Consider the following 24,052-nt stretch of genomic DNA (forward strand, 5'->3'; position numbering starts at 1 on the left):
GGGAAATGGTAGCCCTCAGCAGACAGCTGCCAGTTATGTCTACCCACGTTCTAAGATAGAACATAATTTTTCATATTCACTCCTTTCATGCCATTCAGAATTTTCTAAACCTCTTATTTGTTTATTTGGTCAAGAGAGCTGCCAGTACAAAAAGCCTCTGCTTAAGAAGAGGTTTACATGAAGATGCAGCTGTCAGATCTAACCTTAGGGGAAATCTACATGTTACTGACATATTTCCCCAAATGAATAAATAGGCCCAATAAGTCCTGTACAGCCACATTTCATACAATCGAGGGGAGGGGCCATAATATTTCACTTACTTCACTAACTAGTTTTTGTTCCTCTAAGAATGGCATTTTAGACTGATGTTTCCACAGCACAGATTGCATACAGATGAAATCAATTGCATTCTTCTTGGGAATAATGATGTTTCAATAGTCACACAACCACTTTACAAGGTAGTAGGATTTTCTGCCATGGATTTTCTTGGTTATTTGCATTAATGGAAGAGTGGCATGGAAATAAAAAAAATCACCTTCATATTAACTACATGGTAAAGTGGCCACATGTATTAGTAATCAATGACAATAGAATTAGTAATCAATGACAATAGAATTAAAAGCAGAATTAAAATGGCAATAGAATTAGAAGTATGCCCATTTCAAAATAAAACAGCAAATATAGAGAAAACAACACATTATCAAAAGCCCTTTCCCCATCCACAATAAGTCCTCAGAGGACTACCTTAACCAAAAATAAGTTTCCACCTCCCTACAGAAGGATAGACAGGAGAATGCCCATCTAACCTCTCTCAGAAGGGAGTTCCAGTGCCTGAGAGCAGCCACCAAGAAGGCCCTCTCACATGTCCCCACCAGATGTACCTGTGAGAGTGGTGGGACAATGAGAAAAGCCTCACCAGCTTTCAAGCATGGGGAGGATCATACACCCATTTTATGTTTGTTTCTGTTTCTGGCGTCACTACTTTTTAAGTAAATGAGAAAATCAGCCTGCAGGAAGATGTTTTTCTTAGAAAAGTATTTATATGCACACAAAGAGAAAGAAAAATTCATGCAGAATTGGGAAACATATGGACTCGGCAAACTGATGAATTAAAGCAATAAATATTTTATTCTCTCACTTAGCCTCTGAATTCCTCCCAAATGCCCACAAAGCATATAAAACTGAGGTGTTTTTTTCCAGAATGCCTCAAAATTTTATTGGGTGGTAATTCTCTTATAGAAAGTTGTGTGTGCTTGGAGATTTTAAAATGGAGTATTGAAAAATGCAAAGTCTACAGAATGAATAAGGGATCGAATAAAGAGAATAGTATTCTGTCAATACTATTTTAGCTTACAAGGATTTACTAGCTAAAAATATCAGAAGTTTTAATGGAATAAAATACTTGTGCTGGAGAAGAATATAGAAGGAGGATGGCACAATGTCCGGGTAAAATTCTATTCCATTCTTTTAGACAACAGTAAAAAAACACTAAATACATTCCCTGCACAGATATTCACAGCCCTAAGTGATTGAATTCTGCATACATGAATATTTTTCTTACTATCTGGTCTTATGAGTCCAGAAGAGTCAACAATAATTATTGAATTTGTTTTCTTAGTGTGGATTTATGATTTATTTATTTTTTACAATTTATATATCATGTTATCCATATCTCTAAGCTCTGAGAGTATTGTATTTAAATAAGAAAGTCAATAAGAAAAAAAACAGATGTTGGAAAAAGCTGCAAAACAAAAAAATAATGTGTACACAGAGCAACTATAAAAACAGATATAAGTTCGTAAAGTGCCTGAGAGAAAATGTCTCCCAGGGCATTTGGCTGCTATAGCTTTCTAACTATACACTTTGTTCTTTCTCACTAAGTTGCAGGAAGTTATTAAATAAAACATCCATTGCATATTGAACCAGAGCAAGGTGACAATATATTCATGAAGAAACAAATTCTGTTTACTACTGGTTTTGGCTTTCTTATATAGAAAGTAGCCTTAAGACGCAGTTCTAATCCTCTCTTTAAAACCATATAAACCAAGGGTTGCTACCACTTCATATGACAGTACATTCTACCCATTGTGTAAAGGCATGAAGCAACATGAAGCAAATCCTTTACTCATGCTTTGAAATGTTATCTGTTGAGAGTACAGCTCCTGAAATTCCGTAGCCAGGATGGTTACTGGCCGACTTGAGGTTTCTCAGAATTGTAGCCCAAAAAATATTTTGTAAACTCTGTACCTTACAAGAAGTTAGACAATTTGTTCCCAAAAATTGCTTCATTTCCTTCATCATGAGGTGTCCATTTACTCCAACCTGTTCTCTAATTAGTTACAAGTCCATAAGAGGACTCTTTCTCTGACCCCATAACTAGAGCTGCTAGGTTTTCAAAACACTAATACAGGATACTGAAATTCATATTGCAATAAGAAAGAGGTGAGGAGAAAGAAGGTCTGGTCCTGAAGGTATTTTAATAATGTTTCTTCACTCAGGGCATGTCTACACAGGCCAATTACACCAGTTTCCCTCTGCCCTCACCACAACCTGTCTACACAACCAAGCGCCAAAGCCACTATTTGAATGTGGATTGTCTTCATGAGGTAAGGACAGTTCTGCCCTATCCCTGACAAAATGAGATTTTAAAAACTCACCTTTTGCTCTGGATTTTACAGGAAATCCAGTAGTGATGTCAAGTAGTTGTTTATACATGCATCCCACTGTGCCACCTGGCACCACTGCCACTGGTGCAAGTCACTCCTTCTGAGATCACAACAAGGCATCCAGCTGTGTCTTCAATACTGGGAGCCTCATTTCTTACCTCAGAAGAAGCAAATTGCACCGGTGGTGGCAGCACTAGGTGGCACAACAGGACTCATGTGTAGACAGCTGCAGAGCATTGCTGCAAAGGGCAAAAGTAACAGAGGAAATCCTGGGCAGCTCTGGGACCAGAATACTCTGGGAACAGCCCAGAGTACTCTGGCCAGTGTAGATGAGCCCTCAGTTACCAGCTTGAGACAGGCCTGAAGTATCTGAGGTAGATCTGTACAAGGCTCACCTCAAGTATCATGAGAGAAAGGTTTCTTTTTAAGTTCTCTGGCTCCTATGAGACCTCATGTCTTACAGGGACCACAAAAAATCTTCTGATAGAAGGCCAGCAACTATCATGAGATTAGGAATTTACTGTTGCACGTACACTGTGGGCATGCTGCTCAGACTTGGCATGAAGAGTAGGAAAGGCAGGCATCAGCTACACTCACAACAGATGACTCCCCACCCAAAAAAACCCTCATACATAATATGAAGACATTTTTGCTACCTGCTAAATGCTGAGGGATAGTTGGTATGAAACACTACCAGTTGGTCAGGAAATACAAAGAGGCAAGGATAACTAGCACTATTTCCAACTCAAGGCAGCTCAGAAGTGATAAAAACAAACTACTACCAGGTAATTTCATACATGCTCATCACTCCAAGTAATCAAGCCCCGAAGAGGTGAATAGTATTTTTACTATCATAACTGTAGCACCATGAATCACTTTTATGTCCTGAGCAGTCAGCCATAATGGCAAAGTTTGTCCCTTTAAGACAGACATCTAATATAGTTTGGCCATTTATGTATCATTTTGTCAGTACAAAGACATTTTTGTGCATTCTGTGAACATTTTGTGTAAGTGAAAAGTCAATAAGGAAAATAAATTTTTGGACAATATAGCACCCAGCTCCTATAAAAACAGGAGATCAGTTCTGAAACCTACTAAAAGAATATCCCCCCCAGCAACTGGCTACTATAGTTTCCCATATTGTTTTTTCCCCTCTCATTATACCACAGGAGGATATGAAATAAAACACTTACTGATTATATATTGAGTCTGTGAGATCTTGTTTGTAAAAAAGAAATATATCTCAAAACAAACAGAATCTATTTGCTCTTGCTTTCCTTACCTCCCTTGCATGGCGAGAGGGCTGTAATTTTTCTCCAGTGTGATGGAACAATCTGGTTCAGGTCCATTGTCTGCATAGGGTTTTGAGGATTCTCCCTGAACAGCCATCATCTCTTTCAACAGCTTCAATTCACTAAAATTTCTGGAAATTGGTTCCACGGCTACATCTCCAAGCAAGTCTACATGGTGTGGGGCAGCAGCCTGTGTCAACTCCATGTCTACTTTTCTAGAGATTGCACTGTCATCTTTATGGTCCAAGTACATAGCTCTGGAACCTGAGGAAGGATGTCTTCTTGCCTGGAAGGGGACATCAATAAAGAAATAGCAGTCAGTAAAGTATGGAAATTGGTCACACTTTATGAAAAGCTAAAGTGTTACATGCAGTAATGTGCAGGTATTAAATAGGATAACCAAAACCTTTGAGTGTAACAGCTCGTAGATAGGAATTCACAGTACTATATCACATTATAATATTTTTTTAAAAAATCAGCAATGCTGTGCCCAGTACAAGCTCACTTGCAGTTTCAAATTAACTACATAGCCATATATACTTCATAATACAGACTTAATGTGGAAAGTAATTTTTACTGCAGTTCCCAGAATCCACCAGTAGCCAAGGTGGCTGATAGGATTCAGGGTGCTCTAATCCAATAAAGAACTTTTTCCACCTCTGAGGATGTATCTATGCTGTAGAAATGATACTGTTTGACATCATTTTAACTGCCATGGCTCCATCTTACAGAATCTTGGGATTTGTTGTTTTGTGAGGCATCAGCATTCTTTAGCAGAGAAGGCTAACGACCCTATAAAACTGCAGATCCCAGAATTCCATAAGTTGGAGCTAAAACATTTAAAGTGGTGCCAAACTGCATTATTTCTACAGTGTAGTTGTACCCTCAACGTAGGCCATCAGAAATAAATCCTACCTGAATACAATGGAACTTACTCCCAGGAGAGCTTGCATACTTTTGAAATGTTAATGTCACTTGTGAAAAAGCCTTAAGAAAGTTCCCTGTTCACAGAGAATCTGTCATGGTTCCTGCATGAAAGAAAGGAAAAGAGAAAAAAGAGTGGCAGGAGGCACATCCACTGCTGAAGCATGGAAGGTATTCAAGGGATAGGCAACCACCTTTCCCTCTCAGAACACCCTCCAGACCCATGAGTGAAGCTGACCATGTGGTTAGACTGTGCAATGAATGCTGGTCATGCAAAGTCCTTATTAGTCACATCTAAGCATTTGTGTAACAGTATCTGGGATTCTTCAAAGGCTAGGTTCATACCCTCCTTGGCTGCATTTCACAGTCAAAACAAAGACATACTCATTGAGGTAGGGTTTCCTTTTGTGAGTTTTACATACTATGTTATGAGCAGCATCTGGTTGTTCTTATTATATTGCTGGTGTTGCAGAATATTACTGTGTTCTATGACTGGCTTTAATTGCTTTGAGTGCTGTGTGCTCAGCAGAAAGGCTGGATATGTGTTGTTCTATAAACAAACCAAATGTTGTGAGAGTTTGCCTTGCAGATCTTGGTTCCCTCCCTAAAAGAAGCAATAGCCCTAAAAGCAAATGTATTAGATATAGATATACTGCATATATGACATATCCACTTCTTTCTCTCTCTTTCTTTCTCTCTCACATACAATTGATATCTGACTTCATCTATTTCTCTCAGAAATAAATGCCTTAGGAAGATTGCTTGAAAATGTGTGTGCATACTTGTCTGTATGTACATATCCATGAGCATATACAATTCTAACCAGATGTGCATGAGTGGGTGAAAAAACTGATTGCCACAGCTAAGCAGCATTTCATTAAGCTTGTCCACTTTACAAGGCAGCATTAAATACACTTTTAAGCTATGATTTACCACGAAGACTTCAAGGCACAGTGGTATTCGGAAAAGCAGGAAACGTTATAAATATGGACTCTGTGATCTCTTTTTCGCCCACCTCACAATATATCATTCGTTAATATCAGCATATATTGTAGCAACAAGAATGAAGCAAACAAGCAAAGTATACACTGACCTCTTGTGGCAAACACACAGATTTTAGTAAATTGCAAAATTCCTCAAAAGGGGTACCACAATCATAATTACAAAGCAATCCTTTCTCTGTAGAGTTTATCACATGGGAGGAATTTTCTCTTAATTTTGAATGAAAAGAAAGTGGGGCCAGAACGCATTCATGTGAATTCGCTAGTTTATTCAAACTGACTTCCCATTGCCCAAAAATAGCTTGCCATTGCCCGAAATTGCATGTGATCACCTCTCACGCAATAACGTCAAACCTCATGATTGCATTCGGACTGACTTCCCATTGCCCAAAATTGCATGTAGTAGTCTATCACGCAATAATGTTAAACCCCATGATTGTGTTCGGATTGCCATTGGATTATACTTCCAATTTCCCTTGTTTGATAACGTCCTGTGTGTCTGCTAGGAATTAAATCCCAATGAGTTCATGACTGCTTTCTCACAAGTGTGTTTGCATAAAACTGCAACTTGTCATACATCTGCAGGACCACTTCCCCTCATACAAACCTGCCCAGCATTTCAACAGAGCCTTTGTTGGATATCCCACCATCCTGAAAGGCCAGAATGATGAGTATATAAGACAGAGTTTTCACAGTAACAGCGCCTCATTTGTGAAACTCCATCCCAAGGAAAATCAGACTGGCTCTATCTCTTTTGAGCTACTGGCAAAAGAGCCAAAGTTGCATTGTTTTGCATGGTCTTTGCTCCTAAAATCAGGGCTAACTTTAGGAGTGGTTTGATTGTGTATGGTACTCAAACTGGTTTTTAAAATATTGGCCAGAATTCACTAAGAAAGTTGCAAATGAGTAACCTGGAGTTTGTATTCATGATCCCTATGTATTCACTACTTTATTATTTATTTCATTTGCTTTAAGGGATACCAAGGACCATGAAAGTCCCCAATTCCTACTTACTAGGCATCAACCACTGCAGACAGCAGGGATCAGTTCCCAGGTCAATTAGGAAGAAGCTTATTGATGTTTCCACTCATCCCCTTCCATGGGTGATCCCTGGTGTGAGGGGAAGTGGAACACAGACCCTATTTCTTCCTATCACAACAGAGATGAAAGAGGGTGAATACATCAGTCAGCTGCTTCTCAATCAGCAGGAGGACAGACCCCTGTTGTCTTGGTGGAAATCAGGTTAGGAAAGTACTTAGCTATGTAACTAAGGTGGTGACTTAGCTAAATAGGTGATACCAAATTCTAGGCATTGCTTTTATAAATTTTAAAGAATGATTTTAACTGTAGGAAGCCCAACAGGGTGAGAGGTGATAAAAATATTTTAATAAACATATTTGTTTTTGTTAAGCCTACTGTTTTTTATACAGTACAGTCAATGTCTTTACAAAGCTGCAGCCTCAAAAGATAAGTTCCTATTCAAACTTACAACCTGCCTTTCAGTGGGGTTAGGAGGAGGTGGAAGGGTGTACCTTTGCTAAAATTAGTAGAAAATTATTTGCTTGTCAGGTGAAAATGAAGAAATTTTTTACACACAGTAGGTGGTGGATACTCATTAACTGTCATGATAAATTCATATCTTTCAGATACTGTTGACAATTTTAAGGGCAAGTGGTTTGGAACTTTGTATTAAATCACTGGGTTAAGCAACTCTGTCACATTGTACCATATGTAAAAGGGTATTGTTGTACTTTTTAAAATTATGGGAATAAGTCCTAGGCTAGTGACAGAAAACATGCATGGCATACAGAAGGTCTTAGGATGAATCTACAGTAATAGAGAAATCCATCTTAACTTCAGGTTACCTCAATCCAGAGCGACCATGGGCTTGTCTTCACATGCTGAGGTGAGTTCAGTAAAACTGTCCACACAGTCTCCCTTTTGAACACCCACCGATCCAAGAAATCACAGTATGCACACATACTAATGGCTGCTCCAGGTTATTGTTTTTCTCAATCCCCCATGAATGCAAATGTATGTATTTCTGTACTACTACTTCTGCCCTCACACCAATATCACTACGGAGCACAATCCAGATAAGCACACAAATATGCCGATTTTCTGCTCAAAACAAGGATAAATCCCCACACTTTTTTCTCCAGAAAAAAATATGAAATCTGAGCATTATTTAAAGGCCCAGATTCAGCTCCAATCATGCCATACATCATTTGGACAGCTCACTGTGACAACTGGCTGAGACTATTTTATTTGGTCCATGCAGATGAGCCCTTAGGTTCAGTTCCCAAACATCTCAGTTCAGAGGATATAGGTATTAGAGCTGGGAAAGACATTCTGCTTGGGATCCTGGTCAACCATTATAAAATAGCCTTTACCAACCTGCTGCCAGCCATATATGTTTACTACACTGCTCAGTATTCTGAGGCCACATGGCCACATTGGCTGTGGTTTATAGTATAACACATCTAGATAGTGCCTATTTGGGCTGCAATATAAATTAAAAGTAATAGGTTAAAGTGTCTGCCCCACCATCAGTTTCTAATAGGGATGTACTTCTTCACTAAGGGGCTCGACAGACGGGCAGCTCCATGCTGCCCATCTTTGCCCCAAGTCAGTGCTACGGTGTCCGCACACTGCAGCATTTATGCACTGCCAAAAAGAAGCTGCCTAGAGTGACTTCTTTTTTGCAGCGCCGCAAACAGGAAAGGGCGCCACCATGATGCCACTTCCTGCCTGCAACGTCTGGACGCTGCATGGCGCTTGCATTATCATGGCATCCCCCATGTGGACGGGAGGCCACCATGATGGCACTGCCACCATGCACTAGTGTTCGGGAGTGTGCAGTTGCTGCGTGCTCCTGAACCCTAGTTTCAGCCCGATTACAGTGCTTCCCACAGGTCTGTACCAGGCATAAGTTTCTTCTTGACGAAAACAACAAGTAATTTACCAGTTTTCTTCCAACTGAGAGAAAGCCATTGAAAACCACACAGTTTTGAAAGCCTATTCATAATTTGAGACTTATTCTGTGCAAAATTCACATGTGGCTGTTTTGCATAAAATAACCACGGCATTTTCTGATTATTTTGTGCACTGAAAATAATATACTGTAATGGGTTTTCCTCAACCTCCATGTCAGGATATGGTCCCATTCTTCTTCCCCTCCCCCCCTCCCCCGCAACTTCACAGACCACAAACAAACTACTTTTCTTTCCTTAATGCAACTCTCCTTTTCCTTCTGTGTGAAAATGTCTAGACTAGAAGAAGTTCTCAACCCATCAAGTTTTCTCCATTGCCATAAAAAGGAGACTCTGCTGCAGTTATTAGGAAAAGAATCAACAGGCTCTGTGACCTGCAGTGATGTCTCTTCCACTCCCACTTCCTCCATTTTGTTTTCCTGTGTATCAAGCTGTTTCTGCTAGACTGGGGAAAGCCCTATCCCTTCTTTACAGGGGGAAATCCCTCTTACTGCTCTTCTGAAATGGTCCTCTTGTACTGTCTTGTCTGCATCGTGTGCGTGAAACATATCAAGAACTGTAAAGAAAAATCCTACAGGTTTCATGGCAGCACATGCTGTGTTAGCTCAGCCTTGTTTTCCAGAAGATGATGGCAAGAGAAACAGCTTCTCACAATGGAGTTTACGTATTTATTGTACAACCTATTCAAGGGCTCTGATTAAGATATTGAAGAAGATTATAGGGGATCAAGTATGACATAGGCCTGCACACGAAAATAATCTCCTTTTTACCCTGACCCAAATGTATAACCAGATTTTGTTCCTATTTTGAATCCCTGAAAGCATTGTACATTATATACAAAAAGTAAAATTTTGTCACACTTGCAGAATATTTTGGCCCAGCCCAAGATATATTTTTCTGTCTAAGGCAGAACAGCAATAATATGTAAGATGAAGATGTAAAAGTGGTTTGCATTTTCTATGATGAGGTTAAAAGTGGATTTCAGGCCACCTGGAATTGTTAAAGGCGATGCTGAGACATTGCTGCTTACCCTAGATGTAGAAAAATATTAGCTATTTATGCAGTTACCTTCCTTAAAGCCTTGTTTGATAGACCACTGCCTCAGCTGGGCTAATGGAACAGATAACACAGAGTGAAGCCGAAGGCTTTCATGGCCGGCATCCATGGATTTTTTGTGGGTTTTTCGGGCTATGTGGCCATGTTCTAGAAGTTTCTTCCTGACATTTCGCCAGCATCTGTGGCTGAAGATGCCAGCCACAGATGCTGGCGAAACATCAGGAAGAAAATCTTCTAGAATATGGCCACGTAGCCCAAAAAAACCACAAAAAGATAACACAGATTTTGCCTTCCAGTGGTTTGTTTCACCTGTAAACTCTCTCTTCAACTTGAGGCAACAGTTGGAAGACTTTACCAAGGCTGGTGATCTCCACATGTTTTGGACTTCAACTCCCATGAACCCTCACTGGCAGAGGTGTTAGCTGGGGCTGATGGGAGTTGCAGTCCAAGACATCTGGAGAGCACCAGCCTAGGAAAGTCAATCTTGTTGTCTGATTGTTGTCTTTTCTTCACTTTGTATTGTTATTTTTCTTCTGAACCTTCCTTGGTGTGTTGTCTCTCTGCTTGGCTACCTTATATATGAATATTCAGTGACATATGGAAATTAAGAATGGAACTGAATATTCATGGCTCATCTATATCTCAAAATCCATTCTGAACAGCGGCAAACTCAACAAGCCTGCAAAAATGTTGAGGTCTCCTTTAAATGCACTCTTTGGCTCATCAAGGTTAGTTTCTTCTCCTCCATCTCAGCCCCATCTCTTTTAATATTGAATATTTGTGTCTTTAATAATGTTCTTAACATGGGTGCCCTGCCGCCTGCTTTTAATGAACTTCCAAAGCTGCTTATGAAATTAAAATTAAAAATGCCAATAAAATCTCAATCATTGATTCTAAATTGCATCTAATGAAAGAAGAGCACAGTACAGCAGTAGGGGGAATAAGATCAATTAAGATAATATCTTCCTCACCTTGTGAATACCAGTTCAGATACAGTACACTGAACGTTCCTCCAAAGGTGTACTTCTTTATCCTGGAAGGGATACATGTGTATAGTACCTATTGGGAACTACTGAGCAGAGGAATGATGAGATGGGCATGTCCCATGGATCCCTCAGTTCCACAAATCCTCCCATTGCAAAAAAAAAAAACACTGTCACTTTTTTAAAAAATGGAAAATTATATATCTGGAAGCCTCTGGGAATGCAATTCCTAGTTACAAGACATGGCCCCTACACTTTAAAAAAAATTCCCCACTGCTTTTAAAATCAGAAGGGACTCCCTAGCCAGATATTAATCAAAAATCAGAAATACAGCTCACAGTGGGGTCATTCATGCTCATGTTTTTGTACTGAGGAGATCCGAGGAGATTCGATTTTGCGATACCAAATTTAAGTTCACACTACATTAACTACGATCATATCTCTCAGTGGCATTTTTAATTCTATTGATTTTCACATTACCGTAGTATTGATTTAAAATGGAGCCTTCATTTCAAACTCATTCGATCATTCTTCGGGGGGCGGGGGGGAAATGTCAATCAAATGATTCCCCAAATCCATTAGGTATACTAACTCAAGAGGGGTTTAGCAATCCCAAACATTAAATTGTATTATCATGCATCCCAACTAAGCCAACTCTCACAATTAATAATGGAATTAGATTCTGCTCACTGGGTACCTATGGAGATGAATCTGGACAGTAAGGCTGAGCTGAAATTGCTCTTCTCTCCTAAGACACGTAGTGTTTCAAAAGAAATAAAAAAACAAGAATCGGTTCAGGAATCAACAAATGGCAGGGGACAGCTTGTTGGACCCACCTGTCTCTGGGCTCTCCTGGCCCTAAAATCCCCAACCTAGCCTCCTTACTGGCTTCTTTGGCCACTGACCGGCTTCCTTGTGACTTTTTTAAAATTTCTCATGGCTGGAGAGGCTAGAAGGAGGTTGCAGAGAAGCTGGGGGAAGCCAGGAAGGAGGTCACAAGGCTTCTGGCTTCTCTGCAACCTCCTTCCAGCCTCTCTGGCCACAGGAAATTTTTAAAAAGGTGCAGAGAAGCTGGTCAGTGGCCAAAGAAGCCGGTAAGCCAGTGTGTGTGTGTGTGTGTGTGTGTGTGAAGGCTTCGAGGCCATAGGTTGTTCTCATTACCAGATGGACTTTAGCCCCAGTATCTCTTTCTCTGGAGCAGATGTGGGCAAGGTGCTACCCTCCGGAGTGTGTTGGAGTTCACCCTTCAGAAAACTTCACTACAGGGCTGCATTTTACCCATCTCTATTTCTGTAGAAATATAAAAATCAGCACCATGTTCCTACCCATCCATTTTTAAAGAATGCTTCAGCATCTAACAGAACAATACAGAGCAAGTAATGGCCTTCAAATCTGTCTAGGAGCTACCCAGCAGCCTTTCAAGCTGAGAACCAAGCTTGCTAAAATACATCTCAGAAAAATATGTTATTGTACCCAGAGTGACACCTCTAGATTATTGTTATTCTGCAGTGTCAGTCTTCTTCATGTCTAAGTTGATAAATGGCAGGTGTTTCAAGTTTGCAGCTCACCACCAGCATACGAATGAATCACAAATAACGCCTCCAGCCCTCCTTGGCCTAAATTTCCTTCATGAAAAGACACTGGCAAGTAACTTCCTCAGCACAAAAGACTCCACCCACAAGAGGCATTTGCCATCTTTTTCTTAGGCTATATGATAGGGACAGCCCTATCATTAGGCAATGTGAAGTAAATGACTTGGTGTTCATCTACACTTGCCAGAATACTCCAGGGTGCCTCCTGGAATATTTTGGCCCCAAATTCCTTCCCTTATGTTGTAGATTTTTGGCGTTCATGATTTGCTGCACGCTTTCAATGGGTTTTCAGCAACAACAAAGCTGAAAGAAAGTTCATTCTTTGGTGCCACTGCTGAAGTCAGAACAAGTTGTGCAACCAAGCTATTGATGCTAGGCACCTTGTTCTGACTTCAGAGTGATTCACACCCACAGCAGCAGCACAAATGGCTTGCAAGGACTGCAAGCAAAAAGGCAGCCACCAGTAGCATTGAAAACCTGCATCAAACAGTGAGTCATTTAAATGTGAGATAGGGAGAAGGCCCAAATCAGACGTAGGCATTGTGATGATAATCCTGACTTGATTCAGGGTTTTGGCCCTAAGCAAGAAGTAGTGAGCCCATGTGGAACTCAGGGTAAATTACCCATGCAAACAAGACTTAGGTTGGAAGATGCTGGGTGGTATCAGGGACAAAACCATGTGTGCCATCAGACCTGCCCTGTACTACCTAAGCGTGGGATGGGCAATTGCACGAAGGGACAGGGTTCATTTTTATTGCTATTACTATCACAAGTTGCATTGTTATGTTATACACTTTTTAAATTATGTGGTCATCCTATTTACAAAACTCTAAATAATTGTCTAATCTTTTTGTTAAAGATTTCCCAGTTAGCAGGCATCACTCCATCCTGAAGCAGTGGATTCCACAGTTTAGATAGGTGCTGTGTGAATGGCTGCTTCTTTTTATCTGTCTTGAATTTCCCATTATTCTACAGTCTGCCCTTGGCATATGCACCATCGCCATATGCAGGTTCCAGCTTACACAGATGGCGACTGGCACAGGACAAAATGGCCATTCAGTTAAATGGGGCTCCAGCATAAGCGAAATTTGCCTTATGAGGGGGTGGGGGGTCCAGAACAGATACCCCACATATGGCAAGGGTGGACTGTACTTCTGTGGGAGGCCTTGGGCTCTCAGATTATGAGGATGCATAATTCTATACATTTCTAGTCTTTCTTTCCTTACTTGCACTTTTTCCTAATGTAAGCAATCCCAAAACATTGTGACTTGTGCTCATATAGAAGTTATTCAAGTCCCTTGACCATATTGGTGGCCCTTTCCTGCACCTTTTCCAGCTTTGCAATATCTTGTTTGAGTGTACATGATAAATAGTTGTGATCACTACATGGATTTGTGTAAGAGCAGCATGGTATTGATGGTTTTATATCTAATTGCTTTTCTAATTGTGTACAAAAAGGGGTTGTTGTTTTTTTAACATCAGCTGCACACTGGATCAACACTGTCATCAAGTTATTGATCATGACTCCCAGATCCATTTCTTGACCAGACATTGCTAGCTCAGATTCCACCAGTTTATGTGTGAAGTTAGAACTTTTTGACCCATTATGCATTACTAGATGTGTATACAATGAATCTGCATTTGCTATTTTAATTCCCATTTACCTGGTTTGGTCAATCCATTTTTCTTCTCACAAACCTAAATAATTTAGTCTTGTTAACAACTCCATATTTAAGTATCATACACTCCTAAATCCATGTCTTTCATCTCAACAGTTCTCTACACCTCAAGCTTGATAAATATGCATTTTTACATGTAGAATAATTAACTTTCAGTACTAAGTGTTGTTGCACTTCCATTGCTTCTGAGGCTAAGAGAATGTGATGCCCAATGTCACTTAGTGGGTTTCCATGACCAAATGGAAATTCAGACCCTAATTTCCTAGAGTCCTAATCCATCATTCAAACCACTAAACCATGCTGGCTCCTATCTGTGTTAGAGTATGTTAGCATACCTTATCACCATTTTTATATCCATTGAATAGGGTCTTATCTATTTTCTTCTTTACCTGATATATTGATTTTATGCTTCAATCATTTTTGTCACATTTCATGCATTATATTGTCATTACTTTTATGGTGGTCACATTGACAACTTCTTCAAGTGGTGATGAAGGCACACTGCACCTCCCAGCACACAAAATTTACAATGACCTGCTTGCCAGCCTTTGAGCTCCTACCCTCAACAACAACAAAAACTTACAAAAATTCTAGTCCCTGTGCCCCATCATTACTAAAGAAAGATTCATCTACAAGTCCACTTGCAGTTCTACAGGTGAAATGAAGGGATATCATCTTGTCCCCCTCAGGTAGTAAAATGTCTGAAGCCCTGCAGCCGATAAATAAATGGAAGTAATATGCTGTTCCTGCTGACAACAATTTGTTTCTGCTCTAGAGCTCTAAAGGCTTATTACAAGCACCATATGGTGCTTAAGGTGATGGTGTATTTTGTTTATTTTCATGTTGCTCCTAAAAACAGCCATGTATTACCTTTTTGTTTAGGGGATGCTATAAGTAAGGCAGAATTCAATGTTCATGAGACAAGAGAAACAATGGCCTGTTACAGACGGGCCTTTGCTCCAGCCCAAGTACTGTCGGCACAACCGCTGGGGTCCAACAACCACTGTCAGCAACTCAAACGAGTCCTGTGGTTAAATCAGACCTTTGAGCAGAGCTAGCAATTTTAGAAGCAGAACCGTGGTTCCAAAGGCAGTTGAGATAACAGCAGCTGGATGTCTTCCAGGAACTGTAGCAATGCAGGAACCTCCGGGGACACACAGCAAACCGATGCCAGACTTCTTCTGATAAACCACCAGAGAAGCTAAGTCTCCTGAAGTGCTCTTTATTCACAGTGCTATAATACAAATACAGATCTCTCCAAACTCCACAACACATACCAAACCAACTCCTACTACAAACCCACAAGCTATCACTTGAAACCCCTGGGTTTATATAGTCTCCAGACCATGTGGTCTCCCAAACCCAGTGAGTTCAGGTGTGTAACCATGTCATGTGTCCCCTGTGTAATCCAGACACATTGTTTCATCACCCATGGCTATGTGCGTTTGGACACCAAAGTGTCCTTGAACCAATGAGCATCAGCTGTGCTAATTAACCTTGTCCTTCTGCTGAATGCTCATGGTCAAACACACACACATCAAGCATTAACCCTTGACACTCTGACAAGTACATACTAGGGGTTGGCCGAGGACACAGCGTCCAATCAGGCCTCACCCCTAGTACGTACTGGGGGTGTAAAAATGGCAGTGCATTTTGACGTGATGGACACTTACCATCTGCATGTCGTGGCGCGGTTGTGATGCCACAAGTGCGCCATTGGCACCTTGCATCATCACAACTGCACCGCAAGAAGAACTCGCTTTTTGCGGGTCCTTTTTTCTGCACGAGGGAGCCACGCGGTTTGTCCGCTGCAGCTCCATCGTGCAGCAAACACGAGCACCGGCAGAGCACCCGTTTTGGGTGCTCTGTAAAGCACCAATGTTATGATTATCATTTTTTTTAAACAAATACTTTGGTCTGTACTGTGACCTCCTGACTCTCTGTGCACTTTATCACTATAATGAAATGACTTCTCTTGCCCAAGTACCACTGAAAGAATGGAACTGCAAATTGGATTTTTTGAGTTTCAAAGTATTGTCCTATTAGTGCTTTCAGCTATGGATGCCTTCAGGATGCCATTGCATTCCTTCTGTTTATAAGTAACAGTCCAAGCCCTATAACTATTAATGAGGGGGTGAAGCAGAAGGAAACCATTACAGGCACAGTTTATTAGCAGATAGGCTCAGGAAGAAAAGAGGAAGGAGAAAAGAAAACCTTTTCCTGCTTCCCTGCTACATATGCAATCCAGCAACCACCACACAGCACATTTTCATCCACCATTCTCCATCAGCACATTTTTCCTGCCCTGGATGCACTATAGGAATAGTTGTTTTTTCACTTTTTCCTAAGTGACTGATCGTAATGAAATTGGTATTTATGGCAGTGATGGTTCTTCTTCATCCCTTGATAAGTAAGCAAGGAAGGCCATCTTTCCATCTACCAAAAAGAAGTAGATGGTCAATTATCAAAAGAAGAACCAGGTGGACATCATCTTCCATATTAGGATGGCTATGTTTGGAATGACACTGGCCCTGAAGATGCAGCATAGAATTGATTCAGGCATATGGAATCATAGAAGGGGCCCTATGGGCCATCCAGCCCCTTCTCAATGCAGGATTTCCAGCTAAAGCATTCTGATTCAAAATATGATTCACTATGTTTGCATTTGTGGGCACTAGTTTGTATGGGAATCCAACTCTTTACCAGATGATGTGCTTGACAGCAATAACAGAAAGCCTTGTTCCGGTTGCCCTATAGATAGACCAGACAGGCCATTGGTCCATGCAGCTGACTGTCAAAACTTCTCAGTTGTTTTAGTTAGCCCTACCAGGAGATGCAGGAGTTGAACCCGGACCTTCTGATTACAAAGAATGTGCTCTAGCAGTGAGCCACAACAGAGCTTAGAAAAGATTTTGAACTATAATTCCTAGGATCCCCCAACCAGCATGGCCAGCATGGAATTGTAGCAGCAAAAGTTAATGTCCCAAGCTCTGAGCTGTAATCCCCTTTCACTCCATTTCACTCCACATCTTTCCTCTTTTTCCAGGCAAGAAAGTCATTCAAATCATGTCACAGTTTCCTGGCTCTGTTCTCCTGGCTATAACCATCTTTCTAACCACTCAGGGAGCATAGAAGAGCAAAAGGAACAGGCAGTAGCAATCAAATCCTGGAAAAAGCACTAGTAAAACTCCAATATTTGGCTTTAAATCATTAGAACCAATTATAATGCTGCATTTCCAGGTATTCAGTGGGCACTACTTTCAACTTTCTTTTATAATTAAGGGAATATTTGAAGAAAATCACAGGAAATAGAATTATCATAATCTGTAGTGGCACCCTTGCAATCTAAAAGACTAAAATACCCAGTGCTTTTTGAAGATGCAGTTCTAATCATCATCACCACCATCACCATCACCACCATATAAAGCTTGAAGCTTCCACCAAACATTGTGAATTTACTTTGATGAAAGGGGGAAAGAGGAGGAGGGAGAGATATAGACACCACTGTAGGACAGAGAGAGAGAGAGAGACATAGAATGAGTACCTGTACAGACAAGAACAGCTTTATTAGCACTTCCAAACCTCTAAAGACCAATTGTCGTTACTGACGCCTAAGGGTAAAGGGTAAAGTCATTGCCACGACCCACAGACATAATAATTTTATTATTTATTTATTTATTTACAGCAGCTTACAAATGGTTAATTAGAATGGTTTCCTGCCCTCAGGTTTACAATCTAAAAAGACATGACACAAAAGGAAAAGGGAATGGTAGTGGGGAAGGGGATAAGATCCACCAGTTCTTCTTTCCCTCTGAGGCCTGGACCATGGCAGATGGACTGGAGAGAGGGCTCTGCTTCTTAGTCCAGGCCAGGCCCAATGGTTTGGCCTGCATCTCTCCCTTCAAGGCTGGATGGCACCAGATGGACTGGAGGGAGGGCTCTGCTTCTTAGTCCAGGCCAGGCCTGATCAACACTGTTTTGGGGATCCTTCCCCAAAACAGTGATTTCCAAACTCTGATCCCACGTTATTTGAACTTCAGTTCCCAGACACCCCAACCCTCTTGGCTAATGGTCAAGATTCTGGAAGCTGAAGCCCAAAACATCTGGAAGACCACAGTTTGGGAAACACTACTTGTGAGAGTATGGGTTGAATATCCCTTATCTCAAAATCCAAAATTCTGCAAAATCCAAAATTTTGGATTTTTCTCATGAATAACTGAGTAACTGTGCTTTCTGATGGTTCTGTGTATAATAACTCTATTTCATGCACACAATTATTAAAAATATTATGTACAAAATTACCTTCAGGGTATGTTTATAAGGTGTATATGAAATGTAAATGAATTTCTTGTTTACATTTGGGTCCCATCTCCAAGATATTTCATTATGTTTATGCAAATATTCCAAAATCTGAAAAACTCCAAAATCCCAAATACTCCTGATCCCAAGCATTTCAGATAAGGGAGGCTCAATTTGTACTGTATTCTCAAATATTACTGATGGCAATGATGACAACAACTATGACCTATTCACTTAGAATACTTTGGCCTCAATTCAACATCCACTTGTAATGCCCCTGTCTCATATCAAACCTCCATGTTGAAAGACATGCCAGTCACATAGCTTCAAGATGCTTTCCAGGGTGAGATATTGGGCTCTCACAGAGATCCAGAGGACTTATCCAGGGAGTGCTGCAAACCCGTAGACAAAGAGATGCATCCTTTGAAGTGTAAATTGACTGGGAGGGCAGTGATGTGAAAGAAGTATCTGGCATCTTGGAAATTTGACAATCAAGAAGACAGGCTGGATGGATCCACCACCTCTCTTTATTTTGTATGGCTACATTTTATGGCCCAGTTGGTTATAAGGGTTTACTCTCTCATCCCCATGGAAATTTCTACCTCAGGTTCCCAAGAATCTGCCCACGAAGTGAAAAAGTATAAAGGAGGACTGTCTCCTCTTTGTCTTCAGTCTTGGGCATGGTTAGCAGGCATAATTTCACCTAGACACCTCAGAAATCCTTATGGCATTCTGAGTCCATCTCCTCTGCAATTTTTCCCTCTGATCTGGACTTCTGGCCTCTGCACTGGTAATATATGTCCCTTCCTTCTAATCTCTATCCCATTTAACCTACCTTTATTTCATTAGCTCTAATATGAGCGTGTACTTTTTGTGAATGTTGCAATCCCTTTAATGTATTAATAAAATTTCATTTTATTACATGGCCACATAGCCCAAAAAACCCACAAAAAACTATAAAAATTTCATTTTAATTTTGCATTCTGGAATCTAGTTTCTCAGAACTGGTATACAAAGGCTAAAAGATCCTTGCTTTTTAAAGTTACCAAAAAGCCTTCTCGTTGCTCCCTTGATCTAATTAATTAATCCCCATATTAAAGGCAATTTTGGAGGAATTTAGGTAACACACTTAGCATAGCATAAATGCCCACATGCAGACATATGCCATAATGGACTACACAGTGCCCAACAAGAATAGCAGCATTGTGTAACATATGTCAATGACTGGGTTTCACTTCGCAATGCACAATACATGACTCACAACCACAATTCAAAGTACAGGATGCAAAACCACAATGTATAATGCACAACAATGAGACCATCTGAAATAGTTAAAGAGTTCCCATATCTTAGTTCAAATATTGATGAGAACGGAGATTGCAGTGAAGAAATCAGAAGAAGACTAAGACTGAGAAGGGCAGCTTAGAAAGAAATGGACATGATCATAATGTGTAAAGACATAATTCTGAACACTAAAGTGAAGATAGTCCAAGCCATTGTATTCCTCATCACAATATACAGATGTGAGAGACAGACAGTGAAAAAAGCTGATAGAAAGAAAGTCAACTCATTTGAGATGTGGTGCTGGAGAAGAGTGCTGAGAATACCATGGACAGCCAAGAAGACAAACAAATGGGTTCTAGAATAGATCAAGCCTGAACTCTCCCTGCAAGCCAGGATGACTAAACTGAGAAAAAACTAGAAAAAACAATGATGCTAGGAAAGGTGGAAAGCAGTAGATTGGTAAAAACCCAATCAGAGAGGACACAAGCCTGGACCTGCAGGACCTGAACAGAGAAGTTGGACAGGGAGTCTTGGAGAAGTCTCATTCATAGTCTCACCATAAGTCGACTTGAGGGCAGTTAACAATAACAACAAAGCATAGCATGACTTATGAATGCATAAGTGAATTCTGGCCAGTCTCTCCCATACATATGGGAAGGAGGGCACCATAGGGCCCTCTGATAACACTTTTCCTCCTTGCATCTCTTCCTCTCCTAACTCACTCTGCAGTGTCCTGGCTATTATCCTGATGAGGGGCTGGTATGCTTCCTTCTTTTCCATTCAATCGCCCATTCTAGTATTTCATTTGAGCCTCTGTCCAGAATTTAAACCCAAAGAAATGAGCTCAGATCATGGGACTAATGCATTATTAGTAACACAGTCAGATGCAATGAGTCACTTCCTCCTTTTGCAACACCTATCTACTTTACTCATTAAAGGCAATATAACAAGTGGAAATGATGTCAATTTATTGGTGTAAGGAGCAATGCTTTCTAATTGCTTTTTAAATGTTACTTTGAAGTTTTAAAGATATCCTTAGAGGCATTTTGAGAGGACATTTTCAAGTTTTATGTACTTCTGTTATCACCCTAAGGTGTTTTTAAAGCAATGAATGGGAAAAAGAAAACAGCATGAAACATTAACAAGTACCACAGCAAACTACTCTTTTAACATTGCAACATGTAACAGTGGGTTACTTTTAAAACATTGTAACAGGAATTAATTGTTGTTTTTTTAAAAAGACATTGTGTTAACGATGAAATCATGTGATTATAACACCAGTCAGTGACAAAAAAATTATAGAACACAAATATATTCCATAGTACAATAACATCCAAAATCCACAAAATAGTGATGCTTTTATTGGGCCAAGAAAAATGCACAAAATACATGTTGCAAGCTTTCAAAGTGTCACTGGCTTCTTCATCAGGCAAAGTTGTTAAGAATCATACTGGAGGGGGGAAATATGATAGTGTTAATCCCAAGCCTGCATTTTGTCACGATAAGGCTGTTCTCAAATCAGGTAGTGCTGAAGTATCTTTCTGGCCATTTGGATACTCCAGGAAATATAATTCCATACATTCCATAAACACCAGTGAGATAGATGATAGGCTTGAATTTCATTGGGAAACCCCAGAATAAAATCCCTGCTCAGTGCTGAATCTCACTGGTAGCACACCCTCCAACATTTCACAGGTGAAAATCAGGACATGTGTGGCCAAGCAACATCAGATGATGGTCAAAATGACAAACGTTATTAAAGAGGAAGAACCCACAAGCTAGGAAACATTACAGCTGTGTGCTTTTAAGCCTATTGAGAAGGACAAGATTTCATTCTTTCCTGTCCTTCCCCCCCCCCACTGAGTTAATGAGGCACAAACTACTTTTACACTTTGAATTCAGTTTGCAGCAACTGAAATACGCTGAGAGCAAGGAAGGGAGATAGAGAAACTGGGACATTTTAAAAGCAGCTGAAAAGGAACGACAGAGGATTAGTTGAGACTTCCAAATTGTGACAGTTGGAGGACATGTAGCTGATAGTTGTGATGGCAAACTGAAATAAAGCCACAGTGTTAACTGATGAAAGACAGAATGAAAATGTACTATTAGGCAATGAAATAAATGAACAAATGCATCTTGGTTGTCTACTTAACACTGCCTAATGTTCCAGCTCTTTCTATTGTTGTATCATTTCAGCAGAGCTTCAAAATGCAGAAAATAACATTTTTCCTACCTCTGACTAGCACCAGCTACTGCACAGAATGATATATCACATATGGAGTGCCTAAATGAAATATTTGGTAAGGGTCTGGTTTGTAATTTGCTGACATTTTGCAGCTTGAATGAACATGGAAACCTCTCAACTGAACATATTAAACTGAAAGGTTTTTCATTAATTGAATCACTTTGATATCAGAGAACAACAATAAACCGGAAAAGTATTCAGAGACAAGTTACCACCTCAAGCAGAACTACATGGTACATTTGCTAGGCTTCCTTTCTGAATAATTAGGGATGCATGGCAGCAGACAGCAAAATCTTACCAAAGTGGGATCAGAGTCAATAGCTAATCCCCCTATTGATGATGATGTCGAGTTACACGGAGGCTCAGCATTTAAAGAGAATAGAAAGGCCCAGTGGAAAGAGAATTCAAATTTTTGGGTTGTCTGTATCTCTCTCAGCTGTCTGGCTTGTACATGACTATGCCTAGGTTCCTGTTTGCTTTTCCTTTCAAGTCGGATTACCCCATGTCCATACTAAAACAAAAAACACAGGACCCACCATGGATACCAAAATTTATTGATGCTCAAGTCCCTTTAAATACAGTGGCATAATGAAGTGGTGTCCTTTATATAAAATGGGAAAATTGAGGTTTGCTCTTTGGAATTTATTCATTTGGGGGATATTTATAATCCATGGACGGTTAAATCTGTGGATAAAGAAGGTGACTATTGCCTTTTTCAGAAAAACATGGCCATAAGAAAGGCTTTGCTAAATCATGTCAAATAGGGCTGGCCTGAGGTACAATACAAAATGATCATGCCTCCCCATCTGTCCCTAAGATTAAGCTGGGCTCTTTTAGCCAACGAGGAAAAACGTTCATAAAGTCTTTACCTCTCCTTTGCAGTAAAAATGCAACACAGTACCTAAATGTTTGCTGTCTATTGATGATACCAATTCAGCTACTCAGTGGCAATTACTCACCATCAGCTGCCTCTTCTCTTCCTCACAAGGAACTTGGAAATGATCTCCCTCTGTCGACTGGGGAAAGCCCAGAACAGGCCCTTGCTCTATTTGGTGCTGAGGTAAAGAATAAGATGGCAACCACCATCACCATTTCAAGCAAAGAAAAAGAGATGAGCTTGCAATAAGGCACTGCCCTCCACAGCACCTGGAGGTTGCAGGGCAACTTAGGGGGTGCAGGTCTGGTCATATATCACATGCATCTCTGTCCTTCAGCAGAAGGAATGACAAGAAGACTCAGGACTACTTCACCACACTGCCATGAATTCAACATCAGATCTCTGTGCAAACAAACAAACAAGCTTCATTTATATACCGCTTCATACCGCCTAAGCAGTTTACAACTGTAAGCTAATTTACCTGCAACAATCTGGGTACTCATTTTATCAACCTCGGAAGGATGCAAGCCTGAGTCAAGCTTGAGCCCTTTTGCTGATCTTGAACTCGCAACCTTGTGGTTTTGAGTGAGTGGCTGCATTACAGACATTTAACCACTGCACCACCAGGGCTGCTGTGCAGAGTATGGAATAATAATATAATAGGAAGGGCATTATTAAGAAGATTGCTTCTACTACCCCATCATGGTGACTGCCTCGCCTTGCCTAATGGTCCTCATTGCCTACTCTTTTTCTGCATCTCCCTAATGTTGCACACAGTGCTAGTCCCTAGGATTCAGAGCCAGAATGTACATATTCTCTAGACCATTAGGGCTGAAGTAGTGACAGATTTCCATTTCAAAGAACAAAAATGTGTTGCATATAGATCAGCTATAGGAGATCTCAGGTCTGTGCTGAATATGGCCAGATCTGGCATAACAGTATGCTTCTCTGAATCTGAACTGATGTTAAGCTGACCCTGGCCTTCTCCAAACATTACCTTCCCCTTCCAGTTTGTAGGGACAGGATCTTGTTGAATGACTAGAGTTTTTTTTAAAGGGGATAAAAGTGGGCAGATGGGATAATGAATTAGAGGAGCCTTATTCAGAATAAAATCAGCAAAGAACACAGAAATTGAAGGCAGTTAGAAACAAAGCTTGACCC

The 24,052-nt window shown here is 40.5% G+C and overlaps 1 protein-coding gene across 2 annotated transcripts in view; it reads right to left on the minus strand.

The window, feature by feature from the left end:
* LOC149319337 (P protein-like) overlaps nucleotides 1-4,211 on the minus strand; it is a 197,654-nt gene extending 193,443 nt beyond the window's left edge. For both annotated transcript variants that reach the window (XM_089508038.1, XM_089508036.1), the window contains exon 1: nucleotides 3,949-4,211. In XM_089508038.1, coding sequence (XP_089364164.1) covers nucleotides 3,949-4,211 — 263 coding nt within the window. The remainder of the gene's footprint in view (nucleotides 1-3,948) is intronic.
* Nucleotides 4,212-24,052: the final 19,841 nt, after the last annotated feature.

Source organism: Sceloporus occidentalis, unplaced genomic scaffold, assembly GCF_023333645.1.
Source record: "Sceloporus occidentalis isolate IW3139 unplaced genomic scaffold, rSceOcc1.0.p SCAF_2, whole genome shotgun sequence".
Lineage (NCBI taxonomy): Eukaryota > Metazoa > Chordata > Lepidosauria > Squamata > Phrynosomatidae > Sceloporus > Sceloporus occidentalis.